General features: G+C 41.8%; 1 protein-coding gene across 2 annotated transcripts; it reads left to right on the forward strand.

Moving 5' to 3' along the window:
- Positions 1 to 856: 856 nt before the first annotated feature.
- gsna (gelsolin a) lies at positions 857 to 20581 on the forward strand. 2 transcript variants are annotated; one of them, XM_023399936.2, is made up of 17 exons: positions 857 to 1014; positions 9673 to 9873; positions 11342 to 11496; positions 12049 to 12210; positions 12438 to 12587; positions 12671 to 12760; positions 13071 to 13203; positions 13581 to 13885; positions 14031 to 14164; positions 14636 to 14726; positions 14948 to 14974; positions 16453 to 16623; positions 17114 to 17288; positions 18384 to 18505; positions 18683 to 18760; positions 18870 to 18930; positions 19695 to 20581. In XM_023399936.2, exons 2-17 carry the CDS (start codon positions 9678 to 9680, stop codon positions 19862 to 19864), a joined length of 2220 nt encoding a protein of 739 aa, XP_023255704.1. In that variant the 5' UTR covers positions 857 to 1014; positions 9673 to 9677; the 3' UTR covers positions 19865 to 20581. The 2 variants fall into 2 exon arrangements, with proteins under 2 accessions (XP_023255704.1, XP_023255705.1); XM_023399937.2 differs by lacking the exon at positions 14948 to 14974.
- The last annotated feature ends 1538 nt before the right edge of the window (positions 20582 to 22119 follow it).

The following is a 22119-nucleotide window of genomic DNA, read 5'->3' on the forward strand; positions in this document are numbered from 1 at the left end:
GTTTTCAGGCACATTAATGTTAAATGACCAGATAAGCACATAGATACAAACTTTACATTCAATGCTTTTCATGCAGGTGTGTGGCAGAGGGGCTCACAGTAATATCTCAGAGAGGTACACACACTCCTGTGGTACGAAACGTTAGAATGATGTAGTATAAATTAACAAAATATGTCGTTTTCAGGAACAGTGGGTTATAACCTCAATCGTCTGGAGAGCAAGTAAAGTTTACCTGTGAGAATCTTAAAGAGCTTCACTTTGCCCAACCTCAGGCCTTTAGTGAGCATGTGGATTCCGTGGAGCATCATTCAGACACCCGTATCTGTACTGAATTAGTGTTGTATATGACATACAGGCACCATGCACAGTTTACATAGACATAAACCGTAGGGCTTAACTTTGTACCATTCAGAAGTCCACCACGACAGACAGGGGCAGTGTTGTTCAATATGCACGGCACGTTCTGCTGGATATCTGACTCAGACGTGGCTGAGATTAAATTTACAACCTTTGCAAAAATAAAAAACACCTTTGCATTCAAATGTTTATTGAGACTGTAATAGAGAGAGACGGTTTGATTCAACATGTCAGGGAGTGTAGTGTTTGATGAATGTGTAGCTACCTAGTGTACCACATAAAACAGCAAAAAGAATTTGGGATTAATTCTAATGGCCTACAAAAACACCACAACCAAAGGCCTTATAGAGATAGGCTAGATAGACAGACAGATAGACAGATAGATGAATGGATATCTAGATAGACAGTGGGACAGACATCGAGACAGATAGATGTGTGCATGTACACGCCCATGTGTCCGCCGCCCCTCTGCAGGCGGTGCAGCGGGCCGACCAGGGGAGTGTCGTAACGGGGAGTGTCCAGGGCCAAGAGCATAAACAGCGGCTCCGCACTTCGCTGGCCCGCCGTCTCGACGCCTCTCTGCTCCCGCTTCAGCTAGAAGCGCTCACCGCCGCTCAGTCAGGTCCAAACCCGTCCGTTACAACCCTACGCGTCCAGGTACGTTACAACCCCACTTTTCTTCTATGGAACAACACAGCCTGTAGCACAGATTGCAGGACGGTAATTTGATGCCTTAATTAGAGCTACAGTAGTGACCCGTTACTTTAACAAAGCTCTGCTCTGATGGGAGAAATACAGTACGGAGTGAAACAGGAGATGTGGCTTCTTACTGCATGAACAGTGTTTCACCTGAACACAAGTTCTCTTTGTCCAGCTCATTCAAAGAGGTGTAAACCACCTTTTATCGTCAAAAGTGCAACGCAGCCGTTGCTATATATGGACAGGCAGTGGAAAAGCTGAATGATGATTAAAACGCAGTGGTTCCACCTTAACAGGCCATTCTTCCTTAACTGTATAAGATGGGTTGAGGCTGCCATCATGTGATTCAAACCCTAAACAAAATGTAATTTGCTGTGTTTCGCTGCATCATAGTAAAAAAAAAAAAAGAAAAGCCAAGAAAGTTTATTTGAAAGTTAAAAAGAACTGCTCAGCAGCTCTATATGCTGTCTATAGGAAGTCTCACTATTTGGTTGTGTGTTTCTATGACAACCACCAGATGCCTCCAAATTAGATGGTATATACAGCTGCTGAGGCTCCTCAGCAGCTGCTTATGCTGTCTATTTGGAGGCATTTGCAGGTTGCCATAGAAACGCACAACCAAATACTGAGATTGTTCATTGAGGAAGTTAGTCACAACATCCTGTAGAGTGGGTGTTTGTGGCAGCAACCATATAAGGTGTCTGTGTATGTGTATAAACACTCAGAAAGCACTGTGTCAGATCCACAGTCAGCTGTCAGACGGACAGAGATTATGGGATGCCTGCATCCACCGACTGTACTGCACCCACTTCAGATTTAGATACAAGCCGTAGACAACTGTGTGCACACACACAGGGCAGGATAGCAGAGTGTTTGTATGTGGACATATTCTCTGTCTTCACCAAGGACAGAAAAAACAGGAAATACCTTTCTTCTTTACTACAAAGTCATAACGTTTGAACACATTTCTAGCGCTCGTTCATTTATGTTTAGGTGTTTCTCGCTGTTCAGATTTCTTGTCTGGGCTCAAAACCTGTCAGAAAACAGACACAGCATCTGTGAAGGCACCAAAAAGGTTTCTGTGTTGCCATACTGTTGCCTGAAGTTTGGGTTTTCCCCCTTCTGTGAGCCAGGCAATCTAAATTTGGGAGAATGTCCTCACATGAAAAAGGACAGCATGTCTTTTGGTATTTAAACATTAACAAACGTTATGATGTTTCCTGACAACTGACCTATTGCGGTTATGCAGTCATGCAACGATTGTCCTCCTGGTCCTCTCTGAGGAGTAAAAGTGGAGGTGACATCGTGGTACTGCTGTGAAAAGTGTTGAGGAGGAGGTTGGATGGTTGGTTTGGCTTAAACATTAATTTGGTGATTTACAAGTCAGAAGATGTCAAGATTCAAACTGGGCCAGGGCTGTGCAGGTTAACTATAACCATTGTTTCAGCATTTAAATAACTGTATGTCTATGTTAAACAGGTTATGCAATATTTTTTAACTTAAACATTCAGAGACCTTTACTGTTTTAATCAAATTTATTATCTTTTTTTGACTCAAAACGTCAGATGTCTTGTGGCCTGTAAATCACCAATTCAAGGTTTTAGTTGTGTAAACTCAATTAGACCATAACCACATTTTGGCAGCTCAGAAAACGCACGTATGAGTCATTTTTGTAACTGTATTATGGGTCGATGTTGGGTGGGGCAATGACAAAAGACCTATTTGGCCATTTAATTTGGCATGAAATTTGAATTTAAAAGCTATAGTGAAGCTGAGACAGGACGAGCGAGTACACTGACAGATAGAGATACATGTACATCAAGTAGAGTCGCCCTCAAACACACCCCTCTAAAAGCCCTTATGTCTTCTACATGAGACAGTAACTATCACAATCTATACTGAAATACACGAGAGAAAGTGGAGTCAGCAACACATACATTGTTGATGATGATATTCACTATATTTCAGGAAAAACGTTTGGGGTTTCCCCGATGACTCTGATATGGTCAATGTTTTTCCAGACGAGGAAACAGAAGGCCACACTCCTCTCTCATGAAGTACATCATGTCATCTTGTAGCTGCTTTGCATTTAGGGTAGGACAGTGGTTAAAAACTCTGCTTCACTGTATTTAATGTTACACATTCTGCGCAATATTGATATATATCCTTATCTGTACATATAAAGGTTAAACAACATGTTAGATGCATATATCTGTCTTTGTAACATTGAACTGCAATATCAGTGTCAATCCGACAAGATGCCATTTTGTCATGAATATGACTTCATGTGCTTTAGGCGAGAGAACTGGTTTCAGTGGCTGGCTCCTTGAAGTGTGTACAGGTGGATATTCCTGAAAGAGCCCCTCTCATATCCTTTAATAACCCCCCATATATCAGGACGGTTATTTACCAAGTCATAAACACTCATTTTAGTTGTGTCTGTTTTACACTGTGTAAACAGAAGAAAGAGGTTGCGGCTAGTAAAGAGTCAGTGCATGTGTGTGTTTTATCTGATGTGTCCTGAGCGAGCTGCGGGGCAGCCAAGCAGGCCTCAGGAGCCTGAGAGTGGCATGCATGGAAAAAATGAGTCATCAAGAATCCCCCTTCCTGAAAGAAGGAGCCTCTTTGTTGGGGGGGGGGGGACTCAGAACAAGAGCCCAGAAATCCATAATTTCACAGATAAATATATTTAGTGCATGTTTGTGAAGTGGGACACCAGCAGACAAATCACAAGGGCTTTTAATATTCCATGTCATACGAATCCACTTTTGCTATCAGCACAGCAGATCAAGTATTAAGTTTTCACTCGGGCCTCAAGCGGAGGCAGACAACAAAAGAGAGGCTGGTAAAAGTGGGGGAGGGGGCTAAATAACTGTGCTTGGAATGACACACACTTGCTCCATGTTTGTTTGGAGGTGTGGAGGGGTGGTGGGGGGGGTGGGGTCGGGGCACAAAGAGCCAGCAGATGAGGGTGTAGAAACCCGACGAATACCTCCAGCTCTGCAGAGGCGTGGGGTGGCCTGCAGACACCATCTGCTTTAACCAGCATGCCTGTAAAGACCCACTAACCAACAGTCATGTGACCTGTTCTATTTAAGCTCACAGCTGAGTCAAACTGCAGTTCCTTGAGTCACTTGAGTCACAACCTGGAGCAGCCAGCAACATTTAATGGTTAATGTTTGTTTTAGTCAGCTGCTGCCCTTAAAAGAAAGAGAAAGAGAGAGAGAGAGACAGAGAGAGAGAGAGAGAGAGAAAAACACAAAAAATATTCTCTAAAACTTAAACTCTTTGTCTCCCTGTTAGATTCTTTTGTTATTATCCAGCTTTTGTCAAGAGTTGTTATCACATTTTTTAATACTGGCTTTGATTTTTCAAAGTGTGAGGTGATTCAGATGCTGCGTATCCCCTCTGATGTTTGCTTTATTAAGTCACAGACAGTTTCTAACTCTGGGATGAAACAGCTTTGATGTGCAGAGACAGACAGAACATTTCTCCCCATCAGAGGGAAAGATCACAGTCAAAGGCAGCCGTTTTTATTTAGTGCCACAGAGACTCAGATCTTTAGGATACGAAGTTGCATTTTCCGTGAGTTAAAATTTTCAGAGTAAAGGTATGTGGCTGTTACTGGATGAAAAGGCTGTCTCCTTGAACTAGTCAAGTTTTCAGGATTTTTTTTTTTAAAAAGGAAAGACGGCTCTTTTTTCAGACTTTGAGAAAGCTGCATTTGCAGTACGTTTTTGAACATTTATCATGAGGATTGAATGGGATACATGAGTACTGTTGTCATGAAATTCACAAAAATGCAAAACTTTACTTAAAGTGGTTAAGAAGTGGAAACTGAAGTTTTTCTGTTGCTCTTTACTCTGGCCACAGTTTTCGGTGTTAATATGCCCCGTGTTGCCTTCAGGGACTTTGTTTCCCTTGCTGTACATCCGCCTCCGTGTTAGTGAGGATCCTCTTGCTTCACTCAGATCTGTGCAAGCAAGCTGTTCTCATATTGCTGGGTGTGGCAGATGACATTAATGATTGGATGAAGTATATGAAGCAGAAGTTACTGATTTACTTCCAGTAGCTTGGGAACATTAAGTCACTGTATTCTGTCACCAGTTTTCTGCTTCCGTGATATTTTGGAAGCAGCAGTTTGCAGGATGTGGTATTAACCTCATCTAGATGCATTTTAAACACTGAGTGATAGTTTGTCACCATATGTGATTGTATAATGCTAGATGGGGTCACTAATATGACTAAACTCATTATTGTTGCTTGCTTAAAATAATAGTTGATTTTCATGTCTGTGTGTCAAGTGTGGAGCTGGCGAGGTGAATAGCCTAGCTTAGCATAAAGACTGGAGGCAGGGGGAGACAGCTGGCACTGTTTCCCCTTGTTTTCAGTCTAAGCTAAGCTAATGGCCTCTTGACTCCAGCAGTATCGATCTTCTCATCTAGCCCGCAGAAAAAAAGGCGCAGTCTCTAAAATCTGAAGCTCTTCCTCTAAGTTGAAATATTGCAGTAACTGGGCCCCGTCTTTAGCTGGTATGATTGATTAGAGATATGAATGAATACCACAGTACTGTAGACATTACAGTGCTCTGAACATCCTGTGAGGAAGTGCTTTGGTGCAGTCTTGCATACTTTCCTGTCAGTCTTTCCAGGACTGGACCGTTGTGACAATCCAGTTCACTTCAACCAGTCACCGGTATGAACAGGGACACACACTCTTGCTATTTGTTCTGTGATCAACATGGCTCATTGGAAAAAAGAATGACTGAGGATTAACCAAACTGCAATGGCCTGATTTGATTCCTTGGACTGTTATCAGTGCTGGATAGTAAATAAACCAGGCTATCATCACTGAAAACAATGGGTTGGGTCACATGTTATAAAATTGTATTAGCATCTACAGCACCCTCAGTCTGAAGACACTTGATAAGTGTATATGTCAGTATTCAAAGTTTCCACATTTAATCATTTCCATGTCCCAAACATGAGTTCTAACTATTCCCTAATGACAAAAACCATCCAAATCACCATGGAGACGATAATAAGACACCAAAACCTCCTAAAGTCTGTAGAAATCCTGGCAGCATCCGCACCAGAGAAACAGACCAAATCAGCTGATGTAGCCCTATTCCCCCTTCAACTGGTATTAATCGATTGGTCACTGTGTGTTATGGCTTGATAAATTAAAGATTAAAAATTGTTAATACTTAACTCACCTAATGCTTAACTTCTGTGATGGTGCCTGTGTGTGGCCACAGTCTGCAGACCTGCTGTCTGACTGACTGTCTGAGGATTCAGGCTTTTCCCAGCTGGAAAATCTGCACCTGGCTACTTAAGAGTTACTGCAGGAAAATTCAGCTTTCCACGTCCTCCATCAGCCTGTAATGACCGTAATGGAATTGCCCAGCAGCCCCAGTTGTTCTTTGTCCGGCCAAACCCGGGCGCAGATGCTGCAGCGTCAAGTTCAGACTCTGCACAACCTTGTGTGCACTTAGTTGTTTTGGCTGCATTTCCACTGTTTTGACTGCATTCACCCCAAACTGTCATTTTACAAATGAAGTTTAAAGGAGCTACAAAAGGGTGAGGTCTTCATAGTGTGACCCAATTAGCAAGATATATGTATCAGATATAAGTCAGATATTTATCCAAATAATTCATATCAGAGAAATCTTCCAGCCAGCCACCACAATGTTGTAAAATGCCAGAATGAAAAATCTGGAAGGTTGACTGTGTGTTGCTGCCAAAATGATCCACTTACGTTTCCATGTGGGAACTCCCCTTAGCTACAGAGTACAGTGCAGTGGGTCTGGGTGTTACATAAGAGCAGAGTAGAAATGGGGAAAAGGATCCCCACGTTTGTTGGCCCGGTTGCTTCGATACTGAGGCGCTTCCCTTTTCCAGGGTCAGCAGCAGATTCCTGCCATGTTTGTGGGCAGACGGCCACGTAGAAGAATGGACGATTCTTGTTCCATTGTGGATGGTTAGTCATGCAAATTGAGAGGCAGCAGATCCAAGCAGCATTCCTGTGGAAAACTGGATTCTGTGTCCATTCTGAACTACATGACCTCCCGTTTGTGCATGTTTTTTTTTAATGTAATACCTGAACCTTTATGCTTTATGAATGTCTTATAAGCACGCTGCCTTTTAAAAAAAGGAGTTATATTGAAGAAGAAGTGCGTGAGACATGTGCCATGAGAGGTCACAGAGGCTCTTTTCAGAGAGGTCAGGTTCTAATTTGAGAACACAGCTTCACTTTTGAGAAAGTGTTTGCGCTCTCTGTGCAGTGTTTACTGTGCCAAGTATCGGTTAATATGGAGGTTGTTGGAGTCAGGGTGTGTGAGCAAAAACTCTTGCGACCAAAGAATTGCTCCACAGAGTTAATTGTGTAAACATCATGTTTGCAAAACACTGCAAACATTTAGGTTCAACCACACGAGAGGTAGAAGATGTACTCTGATTGTTTACTTAACAGTCTTCATGTGACAAATAAGTAGCAACTACAGATATAGTGGCGTCAACAGTAGAATATTTGCCTCTCATTTTGCCTCTCATATTTCGAAATATGAAGTAGCAAGTGATGTACAAATAAAATTTAAAGTAAGTCTTTGCATATGTACAAAGGCAAGGGGACTTATTTGTTTGCACTACTCTAACCTTCTTTGTTATTGTGTCTTTTATCAAACCAGAGTAAAAAGGAAGTGTAATACTAATTTTAAACCTCTGTCTGCAGCAGAAGAACGTTACCACCCTCCATAATCAGTTCTTTGAAATTCTCTGACACTGACATCTGAAACGTGTCCACAGCAGCAGAATCAGATGATTTCCTCACTGTTATCTTGTTCTATAAGCAGTTTCCAGACAGCCACAGCAAAGATCTTAACAGGATGCTCAACTCCAATCTTAAAAATCTCAAACATCCACACATGCATAATGAGAAGTCAGCGGGCCGTGAGCCAGCTCAGCGCAGACACGTACTTGAAACTCTTGATTGGGCGCCATGTGTTTTTTTTGCTGTTGGATATGAGTGAAGTGTGTGGTATGAGTGTCCATGGATGTTTAGGTGTGGGTGTGTGTGACTGACGAGTACAATAACGTCCAGGGATGTCTTCTGATTCTGTAGTCTGATAAGATTACTCAAGTGATGCCGCCTGAGTTTGAAGACGACACATTTCTAACAGTGTAACAACTGGAGATGTCAAGTTGGAAATATGAGGACTTTTACAGGTCTAATGAAACATTTCAAATGCAAAGATGCTATCAAGTTGCATTATGGGAAGTGTAGGGTGCAGCATCTTTGGAGTGTAAACCATATTAGGGACTAAAAGTGAGGATATCTCAGCCTCTGCATTTGAGAGTGCTGGTTGGATCAGACGCTCAGATGCAGGGAAGCCCACTGGAGGTCAGGATGAGTGCACAAAGGCAAAGTTTTCACTGACTGTCCAATAGGTCATACACAGTCCAAAATGGCAAACAAAGCAGGCAGGGGGCAGCAGGCAGGCAAAAATCCATCAACCAGGATCACTGTACACATGAGGGGACAGAGACAGTGTGGCGAAGAGCATGAGAAACAGGGGAGTAAATGTACACAGGGATGACTGTGGGGATAATCAGGGCCATGTGAGTGATTGGGAACCGGTGCTGCTGATGACAGGCATGCTGTTTGCATGAGGAACAGGAAGTTCCTCATGCAAACAGGAAACAACTAAAAAAAAAATCCCATCATGCCATCTCAAGTAATGTTGAAAATCCAGGATTGGGACTGCTTCATAGATTAATGATGTGCATCAGTGTGATGAAGTTACTCTGATTTGTCCGGTATTCAATGGAGCTGCAAGTCTAAGTCTAGTGTGCAGCGTCATGCAAGTCTGTCAGGTATGATTGATCAGCATTCAGTCCTGACGAGCGACACTTTCCAAAGTTGTGTTTACAGTGTTTCACAAGTCCTTTCATGCATAGGTCTAATAATTCAATCATCAAGCTGCACATCCACAAGGTCACTGACTGATTTATTGTTTTAATGATGAGGGATTTTATGCTTTGTAGTTTTAAATCAAATCTTTGAGGAGTCATGACTCATCATACGATTCATCGAGCCTTTCTTTGTTGTATAGAAGCATCTGCATTTATGTTTTTCTACGCATTTATGCAGGTTCTTCCTTTGATTTGCCTCCGTCTGCATATTGTTATACAAAAGTACAAAGAAAATTGTGTCATAGCCAGTCTCTCCTCCTGTATATAATTACACACAGTATTCCTTCAACCGCCATCATCGGCAGTTATGACTTGGCCTGAGTCATTACTGCCAGGACTTCCTCTTCCTCCTCACTGGAGGAAACACTCTGAGCAGAGGGCAACAGTGACTAACCCTGTTGAGCATTAATATCTAACTATAACCCTAAACTTTATCTCTGTATCCATGGCAACAACTCAGCCTTAAAAGGAGTCGCTTCATGTTTCCCAGAGCAAACACCTCACAAATCGAGAGCCCCGGTCTCACTTTTCAAAGGTTATTACGAAGCTTTACGACTCTTATCTCTGCAGTATTTGACCGCCGACTCGGAATAATCACAGGGGTAGAAAAGCAATAAAATCTCAGGTGTGTGTGACTTCTCTGCAGGCAGGATGGCAGCGCACCACCCAGAGTTTGATCGGGCCGGACAGAAGCCGGGCCTCCAGGTGTGGAGGGTGGAGAAGTTCGACCTGGTGCCAGTCCCAGAGAACCTGTACGGGGGATTTTACACCGGAGACGCCTACCTCATCCTCAACACCATCAAACAGCGCTCCGGGAACCTGCAGTACGACCTCCACTTCTGGCTGGGTGAGTGCAGTGAGGCGGGAATGAGTCGGGCTAGACAGCAGATGAAATTGTGTCTTAAACTTGAATCACAGCCACAAACACTGCTACAAAAAAAAAAAAAGAGGTCCTTGGATTGAAGGCCACTTAGCAGCCGGCAGACATGAAATCACAGCATTTTTCCAGGCGTCATTTATTGTTGAATGATTTTTTTCTGGTTTCCACGGAGGTGTGGCGAAACATAGAAGAGCTGATCTTATTTTTCCAGTGCAGCTACGACCCTGTTTAACTCGCAAAGCCCGTGGGGATCTATGTCTGTGTTCCTGAAGCCTAATTTCACCTGACAGTGTCGCTGCATTGCAGGTTTTTTACTGTAAATGTGATGTGATGTAGGAACTGTGTGTGCACTTCTGTCCACTGTAAGCTCACAGACACTGATGTGTGAACCGACGCTGCTGCTGCTGCTGTGTTTGATCTTTCTGACACGTTCACATCCTGCCTACTTTGACCAGCCTGGAAAATTGTGATGGGCCTTTTTTCTTTTCAACGAGGGAAGGACAGATGTGCTTTTGTAAATTGTTTATCGGTTTGTGAAAGTTGAATGAAATATGAATTCGTTTTTAATAGAATAGTAGATAATACAATATTATATTTAGTGTTTGAAGTACTCAGACCCCTGACTTATGTCAAATCAGCAAATATTTAATTTCAAAGTAAAGCTCAGAATTCAAAATTGGACCTTAAATGAAATCTGAACATCAAAAGTAAAAAAGTCAGAATAGTTGATTATTATCGCTTATGAAATGCATCGACGTCTAATGTTATATATTATGAGCATGAACAATGCAAATGAAAAGGAGGTACTACATACAAACTATGCCGTATACATTGAGCTAACGTTTGTATGTAACATCTGAAACTGCAAAGTAACCTGTGGTCAGATATTACATCATACCCGGGACAGAATAATTGTCTGAACTCAAACACAAGAGAAGGAGAAATTACTCTTGCAGTTTTCCACTGGATGCTGATTGATTTCAGTGTCTGTATTTGAAGTCAAACTGGGATCTGGTTGAGGCAAAAGTATTGACAGAAGGTGAGTGACTGGGTCATTTATCAGGATTCAGCTCAGGGCAAACATAAAACCACAAGCTGAGTCTGCTCTTTTTTCCTTTATTGATTCCATGTGCTTTTAGTCCGCTCGACTGATCATGGAAACGGCATTTACCAGTAAACAGGATATGATGTAACCCCTCACATATGCCACTGAACTCCATGTTGTGAGCAGAAATAAAATAATGTCGCAAGTATTAATGTGTCTGCCGGGATGTGACCCCTCGCCGGTCCCGCACATCGATCTCCTGAGCGAGTCCTCAGTGAGAGAACCCGTCAGACACAAAATGTGACTCTCTGGGTGGATGCAGAGGATGTCTGCTGAGAACGAATGAGACGAGGATTAATATGGAGTGCGTGTTTGGTCCTTGTGGTGCAGGTGATTTCTGCACTCAGGATGAGAGCGGCTCGGCGGCCATCTTTACTGTCCAAATGGACGACTTCCTCGGGGGGAAACCAATCCAGTACCGCGAGGTCCAGGGACACGAGTCCAAAACCTTTCTGGGCTACTTCAAGTCTGGAATCAAATACATGGTAAGCTGTTGTGTCTGTACATAGATAAACATCTATCTGCAAAAACTATGACACATGTGTTTTGTGTTTTTTTTTCTTTTGTTTTTGTGCATTTTAAATTTAGGATAATCTGATTTCTGTCTGTTTATGAACATTTTTAAGCTCATGTTTCATCATATTTTAAATGATAAACTGCATGTCTTATTCAATATGTGTACAGGGGAAGATCAAGTCATTTATGATATAATATAATTTTGTCAAACATGTATACATTTCCTAATATCCATTAAAAATTGCATTATATTTAAATGTTTTCATATTCTGCTGAAGAATCACTGCACTCAATAAAAGTAATAACACATAACATGAATTTTATCATCCAGCATCTGTAATTAGAAGATTCATTTTGTTATGACATCATTATTTTGTCAGTGAAGTGTCTAAATGTCCCAGTAGCCATTAAAATGGTTTTAATAAGTCTTTGACTGCAGTTTGGTTGAGGTGCGAGCAACAATCTCTTTAAAAGGCAGGTATTTTATTTTGACAATTCAATGTGCAACTCTTGCCTTCCAGAAAGGGGGCGTGGCGTCTGGGTTCAAGCATGTCGTCACCAACGAGGTGTCTGTGCAGCGGGTGCTCCAGGTCAAAGGTCGCCGTACTGTCCGGGCAACAGAGGTGCCGGTGAGCTGGGATAGCTTCAACCAGGGAGACTGCTTCATCCTGGACCTGGGAGATGTGAGTCAGACGGAGCAGATTATTACTAGATATACATTATAATATTATTTTATTATATATATTATGTTATTTGTCTTTGTGTTATATGTCACTGTCGCAATTTGAGTTTTGTACAGATCTTAAATCTACATTAAAGAAGTCTTTAGTTCTGCCAGTTCCACCTTCAGTAAAGATTTTATTCACCTTCTTTGCGATCTGTTTTCTGTTTGTTTTTTTTTGTTATACAGGAGATTTTCCAGTGGTGTGGCTCCCAGAGCAACCGCTTTGAGAAGCTGAAGGCTACACAGGTCGCCAAGGGTATCCGTGACAACGAGCGCAGCGGGAGAGCCAGAGTGTATGTCTGTGACGAGGGGATGGAGAGAGAGAAGATGTTAGAGGTGAGATCGGTGAATGATGAGGACAAGCCGAGTCTGGGTTCACTGCGGCAGACTTTCGTTAAAATGGCTGCCTCTGCCCTCAGGTTTTAGGCCCCAAACCAGATCTGCCTGCCGGAGCCTCGGACGACATCAAAGCTGATGCCTCAAACAGGAAGAGGGCCAAACTCTACAAGGTGAGAAACATGGATTTACAGAGACTCTTTTCGATCGCTAGAGGATTCTTAACCGTGTTTGTTGTGAGAGGAGCCTGTTTACTGGACTTTATTGTGATCAGTTGCTTTAGGATTATGAAATACAGTTTTTTTTTATATAAAACCAATGTGAAAATTTAAACCAATCTCTTTCTGAAAAACATTTCCAGTGACAAACCTGTAAATATCATGTCCAAGTGATTTTATGGCAGCTGATATTCACCAGCTTTAAAATCCTCGGATTGTTCTGTTTTCACAAGAATGCGTCCAATCGAACTCTCCGCCTTCACAGGTGTCCAATGCCAGCGGGGGCATGACCATCACACTGGTGGCAGCAGAGAACCCCTTCGCCCAGAGCGCCCTGGAGTCCGGTGACTGCTTCATTCTGGACCACGGCTCCGACGGCAAGATCTTCGTCTGGAAAGGTCAGTGCAGCGGTGAAGCAGTGGTTCACCCACACAGGCAGATAACTGATACCTCTCTATAACATATATTGTGTGTGTTTTTTCTGAACAGTTAATGTGAGCCCACAATCAGCTGAAATACTTCACACCTTTAGAAACGACAGTGCAACATGTTACTGTACAGACATGAGTGGCGTCAGCTCTCATCAGACTTTCAGAAACAAATCAAATAAGCGTGTTTCCGACAATGTATAACAAGTGCTTTGTTTCTAGTGCTTCCAATTATTTCTAAATTTAAATACCCACATCATCCATTTCTGAGATTTCCAATTTAAAAAAAACAAATTCTGTAATATTACTCACTTAACTGAATAATCCTGACTCTCTTCTCTCCACAGGCAAAGACGCCAACATGGACGAGCGAAAGGCGTCGATGAACGCAGCGGAGGAGTTCATCAAGAAGATGGGTTACCCCAAACACACGCAGGTCCAGATCCTGCCAGAGATGGGCGAGACGCCGCTCTTCAAGCAATTCTTCAAAAACTGGCGGGACAAAGATCAGACAGAGGGCCTGGGCATCGCCTACATCGCAAACAGCATCGCCAAGATCGAGAAGGTGCCGTTCGACGCCGCCACCCTGCACGACTCCGCCGCCATGGCCGCCCAGCACGGCATGGTGGATGACGGCAGCGGAGAGAAACAGGTGAGAAGATTGTCACTTTCCCACCTGTAGGGGGCGCAGGTGTTCCACGTGTAGAGCTCCCTGTAGTGGCAAATGTGAATACATTTGCAGTAAAGAGGATAAAACATTGAATGCACTTATATTTCTTTGTGAATTTTCTTGACAGATCTGGCGTATTGAGGGAGCGGACAAGGCGCCGGTGGGTCCGCCCACATATGGACAGTTCTACGGAGGAGACAGCTACATCATCCTGTACAACTACCACCACGGAGGACGCCAGGGACACATCATCTACATGTGGTGAGAGAACGAGAAGCGAAGGAGTCTGAACTCAAATATCAAATATCAAACGACAAATGTTTGATTGTTTGAAGTTAAAGGTAAATTATGACAGACACGAGAGGACGCACGCGCGCTAGCACACGGCTGAAGGCAAAAAATGGTTTCCGCTTGCCCTCAGACTTTTACATGTATTTGTATGAGGACACGTTCAACAAATGTGCACTAGAAAACATGACGGTGAACTTCTGACTGCAAAAAGAAGCACTTCTTTGTTTGTTGTATTTGGCTGAAGAACAAAAAAAAAAGAAGAAGAAAAGAAAACAGTGTTTGCGACTTTTTCACAAGAACAGGACCAAGCATGACAAAATAAACAGTACACACAGGGTGCACGGAACAAGCGTTCAGTTTAAGGCGTGCCAGCGGCACAGTCCGGTTTGTTCCACTCATCATGTGTGAATGTGATGCTAATACATTTGAACTGTTTCCCAGGCAGGGAGCGGACTCCAGTCAGGATGAGATCGGGGCCTCAGCGATCCTCGGCGCTCAGCTGGATGAGGAGCTCGGCGGCGGTCCTGTCCAGGTAAAATACATCGTTCCTTCAGTGTTTGCTCTTTGTTCCCATAGGCTTATCTTCACTTTATCATTCATGTTATTTATGTCTGTGCTCTCCTCCGGCTCACTCATCCCGGTCACCTCCTGTCTGACCTTTGACATCCTTTCACTCTCTCTCCTCTCCCTCCTGGCTCCCCGGCTGCTGCTTCTTCTTTCCTCCTTGGTTTCTGACCTTTTCTGTGTCCTCAGGTTGTTGGTGCTCCTATAACCACTCAGGTATTTTCCCCTTTCCTTTTCTTTGCTCCTCATCCTCCTCATTATGACTCATATGATTTTGTCCAGAGCCAGAAACGAAAAGAAGCGAACAATACAAACTTTCTTTGTCAGTTCCAGGTAAATATGACTATGTTGATATTAAAAAAAGGGCTTTAAATGTATATTTTCTGGCTCTTTCAATACGATAATCAGTCAAATCAAATCTACAATGAAATCATCTCGGTCAAACAGAAACAGGACATTCCTATGTCAGTGTTAATGGGAGGTTCCCTCCTCCTCTGTCGCCAGCTCAGTCTGCCACACATAAACAACAGCCCAGTTTCCACACTCTGTCCTGAGCTGACATTATGATGATATTCAGTGTCAGTAATATTTGTTAGATATGCATGAGCACAATTTGAGTTTGGAAATAATAAGTGGAGTTCACCAAAACAAGATCAGTCTGTGAACTCTGAGGCGTTTAGAGTCGTGAGTTCTGGCTCTGTGCTCGCCTGAGTCTTCATTCATTCATTCATTTCTGGGTTCTGCATCAGCACTTCACTCCCCACGTGTGTCTTCATTTGCATGTTCGTGTTCTTGTCTTCATATCTGTGCTGACTCTGCACTCTGCACTCAGCATGACTCTGTCCAGTGTTGAAACATCTGTAAATGTCACGATTATTTTTCTAGGTGTTTCCCTGCTCTCACTTTCAAAATAGAGAACATCTGTCTCCCAAATGTCTCTTTTGTATTCACAGTTGGTCAAACTAAACTTGACTTTACTGGGTATTGTTTGAATGTTTTTTTGGTAAAGATACCAAAATGATAAAGGAATATGGAATGGTTTTTCAACAAAACCTGCTGTTCTTTTAAGGAGCAGAACATCTGAAATGTTAAATGTTGTCCAAGCACAAGAATTTTACTCATGTACAAAATTGGCAGGAGTATAATATCAAAGTTGCAGGTTTCATGCACATGTAACGCATGCTGGGACTGTTTGCAGCAATGTTTGAGTTAACTCTTCAATGAATACTACTATGTTTCCATTTTCTCATGTAAACTGAGGATTATTACAATTTGCAGTAACACCTGAGAGAAGAGCTGACTGCTCCACCTCACTGCCGTAAATATTTATGAGAAAAGCTGCAGACCAAAGAGACTCATAACATTGTTTCAGACATGACCTGCGTCATCACTTTGTGTCCTAATCTCACGAACCTTGAGTCCCATCACCTTGTGGCACAGACAGTGAACACGTGGCTCTGCTCCACGCCGCCATCTTGTGTCTGTGGTGGAGATTGCAGCAGATTTTTTTTTTCACATATTGTTGATGCATATTTCACAAGACACAACAAGGGGAGGATCTGTCTGCTGTGATTTGGTTGCACCACCTTAATATAACTCACAACATCAAAACGCATGAGGTATTTTGCAACGGGGAGTTACTGTAACAACCGTCTCATCATTCCTGACTTTTAATCGTGCTGTTGGCGTACCAGGTGAGGGTGGTGCAAGGGAAGGAGCCGGCCCATCTGATGAGCCTGTTTGGAGGACAGCCCATGGTGGTGTACAAGGGGGGCACTTCCAGAGAAGGAGGTCAGTCCGCTCCTGCAGAGACACGACTCTTCCAGGTGCGGTCCAACTCTGCAGGACACACGAGAGCCGTGGAGGTAAGAGAACATACGTCATTCAACCTCTAACTTTACCAGAAATGATTTTGTGTATTAATCCGCTGCTGAAAAATAATCCCTAGCAAATGCATTTACTGTGCACTGTTTTAGTAATGTTTGCAAAAAACTACAGTGCCCTGTTGTTTAGGGTAATTATAATACTGTAATAGACTAAATGGCTTGTTAAGATATTGATTTTATTATTGTCACATGGTCAACTAAATTTTCCATGAATTTGTTTTACTAAAATGAAAATATCACAGAAAATCATGGGGGGGGACTAAATGACCAAACAGAATGCAGGAAATTTAGAATAAAATTTAAAATAAAATGTAACATTAACATTTAATAAACACTTAACACTTAAAGGATCTTAATACCAGTATGTCATTGTGTGTATAAATTGGAAAACCCTGACTGCAACCAATGTGAAACATTAGCGGTATCAGAACTGCACATGTAAATCTACGGCACTTCTGTGTTCACGCAGCTTGATGCAGTGGCATCCAACCTGAACTCCAATGACGCTTTCATTCTGGTGACCCCTGGAGACTCCTTCATGTGGGTGGGAGTGGGTGCCAGCGACACAGAGAAGCAGGGAGCTCAGCAGCTGTGTGACATCTTGGGAGTGTCGGCCTCCGAGCTGTCTGAGGGAGGAGAGACTGGTGAGGAAACATGATGAGCACAGTATATTATTTTCTCATGTTTTTGTGTTTTTGAGACAAACTGAATATAATACCAGTTATATATGTGTACGTATACATGTTGTTTCTGTTTCAGCTTCAAACTGAAAATAGTTCAGTCAAGATGTGAAAATAACACTTTTGTGTGAAGCTAAATAGTTTTCTTTTTGTATCTCAGCTACTCTAATGGCTCATGTTCATCTATATTAAAACAAAGGAGTGATTGTATCACCCCCCTTTAGATGTTATCTGTAATCTTGTGATTTACTTTCAAAGCTTGAAAAAAACAGAATACTTTACTAACAGTTTCAAATATAGAACCTCAGGCTAAAACACAACACATTCAATTTTTTATAAACAATCTGCTCTTAAAAACTGGCCTCAGTCGAGGGCTGTTTAAGAAAAAATAGATAGATAGGCCTAGATAGATACTTGCAATGGACAGACCCATGGGTTAAAAATGGTTAAGAACAAACGATCAGTCAGAAATTCAACATTTTATTTCTGTGAGCTTAAGAAGATGGTTTATAACCTTCTCTATTCAAAATTCATGCTGTTGTGTAAGAGAAATAATTTGCCAGAGGGTAAGTGATGTGTAAAATAATATGTTAACGCACTTACTATTTTACACATTGTGATTAAAATTCATATTAATTGAAAAACTGTAATGTAAAAGGGAGCGTTCATAGTGACGTCACCAGCCCTGCAGCTCTGTGGAGCTTTTTGGCGTGTTTTAGCTCATAGTTTAGGTTTCACAGCACATGCATTGTGTGGTTCAGTGGTTCTGGTAAATTGAAAGCTACCACCAGCTAGTTAGCTTAGCACAGAGAACAGAAACAGGTAAACAGTTAGCCAGGCTCTGTTCAAAGGTGACAAAATCCACCTATGAGCACCTTTACAGCTCATGAATTTACACATTAGACCTCATGTGTTTTAATTTGTACAAAAAAAAAAACTCTTTACAGAGCCAGGACAAGTGTTTCCCCCTGCCACCACTCTTCATGCTAAGCTAAGCTAACCGTCTCCTTCTCAACTAACTCTTGGGTAACAGATGAAGTGTGTCTGTCCACCTCACAGATCAGTTCTGGGAGATCCTAGGAGGAAAGACAGAATATCGCACTTCTACCAGACTCAAGGACAAGATGGACGCACATCCACCCAGACTCTTCGCCTGCTCCAATAAGACTGGAAACTTCATCGTAAGTCTTTGGTCTAAGCTTCATCTGCTGTTTAAAAGGGTCATTTCACAAAAGAAGTGGACCAGCCCCTTAAACCAGACAGATTACAATGAACATTATCTCTTCTGAATGCTCCGAAGCTCTTTGTGCACACAGTGCATCAATTACATCATCACTAAATCCTTGTCAACTTCTCAGATTGAGGAGGTACCCGGGGAGATTACCCAAGACGACCTTGCTACTGATGATGTCATGATCCTCGACACCTGGGAGCAGGTAAAGAAACCGGAGCTATGACTGCTGTAGCTGTATATGAAGTCAGAGCAGGGGTAGAGTTATATAATAGTAAAAAGAACAAATATGCATAAACCATTCCTATTTTTAGGTGTTTGTCTGGATTGGAAACGAGGCCCAGGAGGAAGAGAAGACTGAAGCCATGGCATCTGGTAAAGACATTTAAGCTCAACATCATATCATAAAGATGTGACATCTATATATGTGGCATTTACGAGCTGAAATCATTTAGACCTGTGACAAAGAAAAAGAAAAACGCCGCCAGTATGTTCCTCCATTTTTTTTCTCTAAATACTCTTTGGCATCCTAAACTGCCATCTCTGATAGTTTCAAAATATTCCTAGTTTTTCTTACCCATCAAACATCAACATTTTCTTATTCAAAATAAAAAAAAAAGCCTAGGTCATATTTAAATTGTGTACCTCGAGAAAATATTCACACTGCACCAAAAAAAGAAATAACCCCAGAGTCATAAAAGCTTCTTTGAGGATGATTAAAACTTATTTTTCCATTTCAAAGATAAATAATGTCCTGAAGTAACATGTACGTTAGATTATTGAATTTAGAATCAAATGTTTGTTGAATCCATTAAAGCAAGTCTTAACTGTAAGGGCTTCTTACTGTAGCTACACATCGCGACATCATCTTTTTCCAGCTGAGCCTCACCCACTTCAAAAACAGAAACCTGTCATATGAAATAATAAACTGTTCTGGCTTTGGCAGAAAATATTATGCTCGTATCGCATTCCACCACTCATAGAAAGGAAGTGACTGAGACAATGTTTTCAGGGCCTTTAAAATGTGGATACAATCTGGCTTCATTTCCGTGACATGATTCTGTGCATTTGTGATTCAGCTTTACTCTATGAGAATTGTGGCATGTGACTGTCAGTAATCCAACCTTTCTCCACCTCAGCGGTGCGTTACATCGAGACAGATCCAGCCAACAGAGACCGCAGGACGCCCATCGTCAAGATGAAGCAGGGCTTCGAGCCGCCCACCTTCACCGGCTGGTTCCTGGGCTGGGACCACGACTACTGGACCAGCGACCCTCTGGAGCGTGCTATGGCTGAGTTGGCCATATGAGCTTTCCTCCCTGTCAGCCCTGACCTTTCACCCTGCTGTTCCACCGCAAGCACCGAGCTCCAAGCATAAAGACTTTTTTAAGCTGCGCCCTGAAAATGAGTAATTTCTCTTTTTTTTTTTACATTTTGTTGTGCTTTTAAAAGGGACAGACGTCTATAAAGCAGTATTTTAATTCAACCAACCAATAACAGTAGAGCTTTAACAGATACACAGGCTTCCTATAGTGTTTTGCACTAAATAGTCTAGTACTATGACTGTTATTGAAGGCAATCTTTCTCATTTATTTCATATTTTGACAATAAAGCCTTTTCACTAGTGAAATGTAATAACAGCAAACATATAGCAAGTTTAAAGCCTTGGTGTCAGCATTGGAAAACTCACTGCCAAGCAAACACTGCTTATTAAAAGCAATACAACCGATGCCTTAATATTCTTTCCTCTAGTTTACAGTTAACCTGTTCAACTTTGAACCGTTTTAAAAAGGTACTGTTCTAGTGTAAGAATGCCTTTATAGAAAAGTTGTTTGTACCTTCAGTTAAGATGTCACTTATATTTATTATTTTTTAAAATGCCAGATTTATGCCCATGAAGCTTGTGTGATGCACAGTGGGAAACCGATGCTTTGCTGCTTTACCAACCAGTTAGGTCTTCTGTGACACTTTGAGGTTTCCCTAAGACTTGTTATCATTTCAATAAAACCTAATTAAACATGTTAAAGTGTAATTTCTCTACTTTTTACAAACACTTGCTGCGCTCTTCTGAAAGAATGAAATCCATAGAAAAATTTTTTTTAAGAGGATCTTTATTTCAAGTCTTTATATATGTTTATATATATATATGTAAGTATTATATCAAGATAAAACCATATCAAACATTAGCAAAGTGTAGAAAAAAAGTAGTTAGCTGCAAAAACTAACAAATCTACCATAAATCCTAAATAAAGCTTTAAAAAAATATTCATGTGTGTAACATTTTTTAAAAACAAGGCAGATACTAAAACAAAGCCTTCATTTTCATGATGGGGTTTCTCTTTTCAGTGAAAGTCAAACGATTAGAGAAGTGAGAGCAGAAGCAGAGTAGCTGCATAGTGGTCATCAACACAGTGTGGTCGTGCTGCCAGTTAATGTAACAACCTCTCCTATTTCTACAACAGAGTAAACTCAACTAAGAGCAGGTCTGAATGGTTCCCCCAATGAAAGGCTTATTGTAGCTGTAGCAAAGTAACAGTAAATCTAATATACAGGAGCTACAGTAGTAAACTAATGCAACAGGTGTCATATTCTAGAATAAAAATAAATGAAAAATACCTATTTATAACAATGTCAGATTAAACCTAGGCCCAGTTGTGACAAACTTGAACCCTCCAACTACCCACAGTAAAACAATGATAATTCACAGAATGCAATTACATATGTATACAGTATGTATTAGGGCTGCACGACATGACATTGCAATATTGCAAGAAAGTTGTAGTAGAGGCTAACAATTTTTAGGCAATCCTGTGGGTCACAGGATTCCTGTAGCATAAGAATCAATTTAATTATTGATCATGTGACTGGGACAGAACCAGGAAAAAAAAAGTCAACGGGAGCGGACTGGACAGGAATCATAATAACAATCAAATTGAAGCAGTTTTGACTCCTGTCTAAGCTGCTGTGCTGCAGTAACTGAGTGGAGACTAGAGGCTGCTCTGTATGCAGCCGAATGCGTTTAGGGAACATCGGTAAATTGTGGCTTCTACCGATAGTCTGCATGTGAGACGTTTAGGGGACATCTGTAGACTGTAGCTACCTGGTGATACAGTCTCCCCCTCTAAACTGCTGAGTCTACGGAGTCACTGCAGGCACATCCGTAACATGCCGTGCCACCCACCACAAGGAAATTGCTCAACCTGTGGGAGACTGTAAAAAATGCCATGCCATCAATGGAGTCAGAGTCCTCTCATGGGACGGGATAGGACAGGAGTCATTCTTCCGAGATTGTGACGGGACGGGGTTTTCTGAAATGAAAATCAACTCCCACGTCACTCTAATTTATAGCATGTTTGAGTTTGAGCATTTAACTTCCAGTGATGTGACTATTGCACATGCTCACATCACAATAACAATGCTGAAATGATATATTGTGCAGCCCTATTATGTATATATAGTAGTGTTAAGTCAGACATAGACTAGATACTGATCCTTCATATCGTCACCTTCCTAAAATAATGGCCTAAGTCATGTTTTGACAAAAATGTTTTTTTTGCCTAAATC

Source organism: Seriola lalandi, unplaced genomic scaffold (assembly GCF_002814215.2).
Source record: "Seriola lalandi dorsalis isolate HSWRI2012SDOR001 ecotype SW California unplaced genomic scaffold, Sedor1 jcf7180002052129, whole genome shotgun sequence".
Taxonomy (NCBI): domain Eukaryota; kingdom Metazoa; phylum Chordata; class Actinopteri; order Carangiformes; family Carangidae; genus Seriola; species Seriola lalandi.

Bases quoted from the DNA above. Each gene is read 5' to 3' on its own strand.
- gsna (XM_023399936.2), top strand. From the start codon at position 9,678: ATGGCAGCGCACCACCCAGAGTTTGATCGGGCCGGACAGAAGCCGGGC. The intron at 14,727-14,947 runs GTAAAATACATC...CTGTGTCCTCAG, and splicing joins TCGGCGGCGGTCCTGTCCAG to GTTGTTGGTGCTCCTATAAC. The intron at 18,506-18,682 runs GTAAGTCTTTGG...TCAACTTCTCAG, and splicing joins ATAAGACTGGAAACTTCATC to ATTGAGGAGGTACCCGGGGA.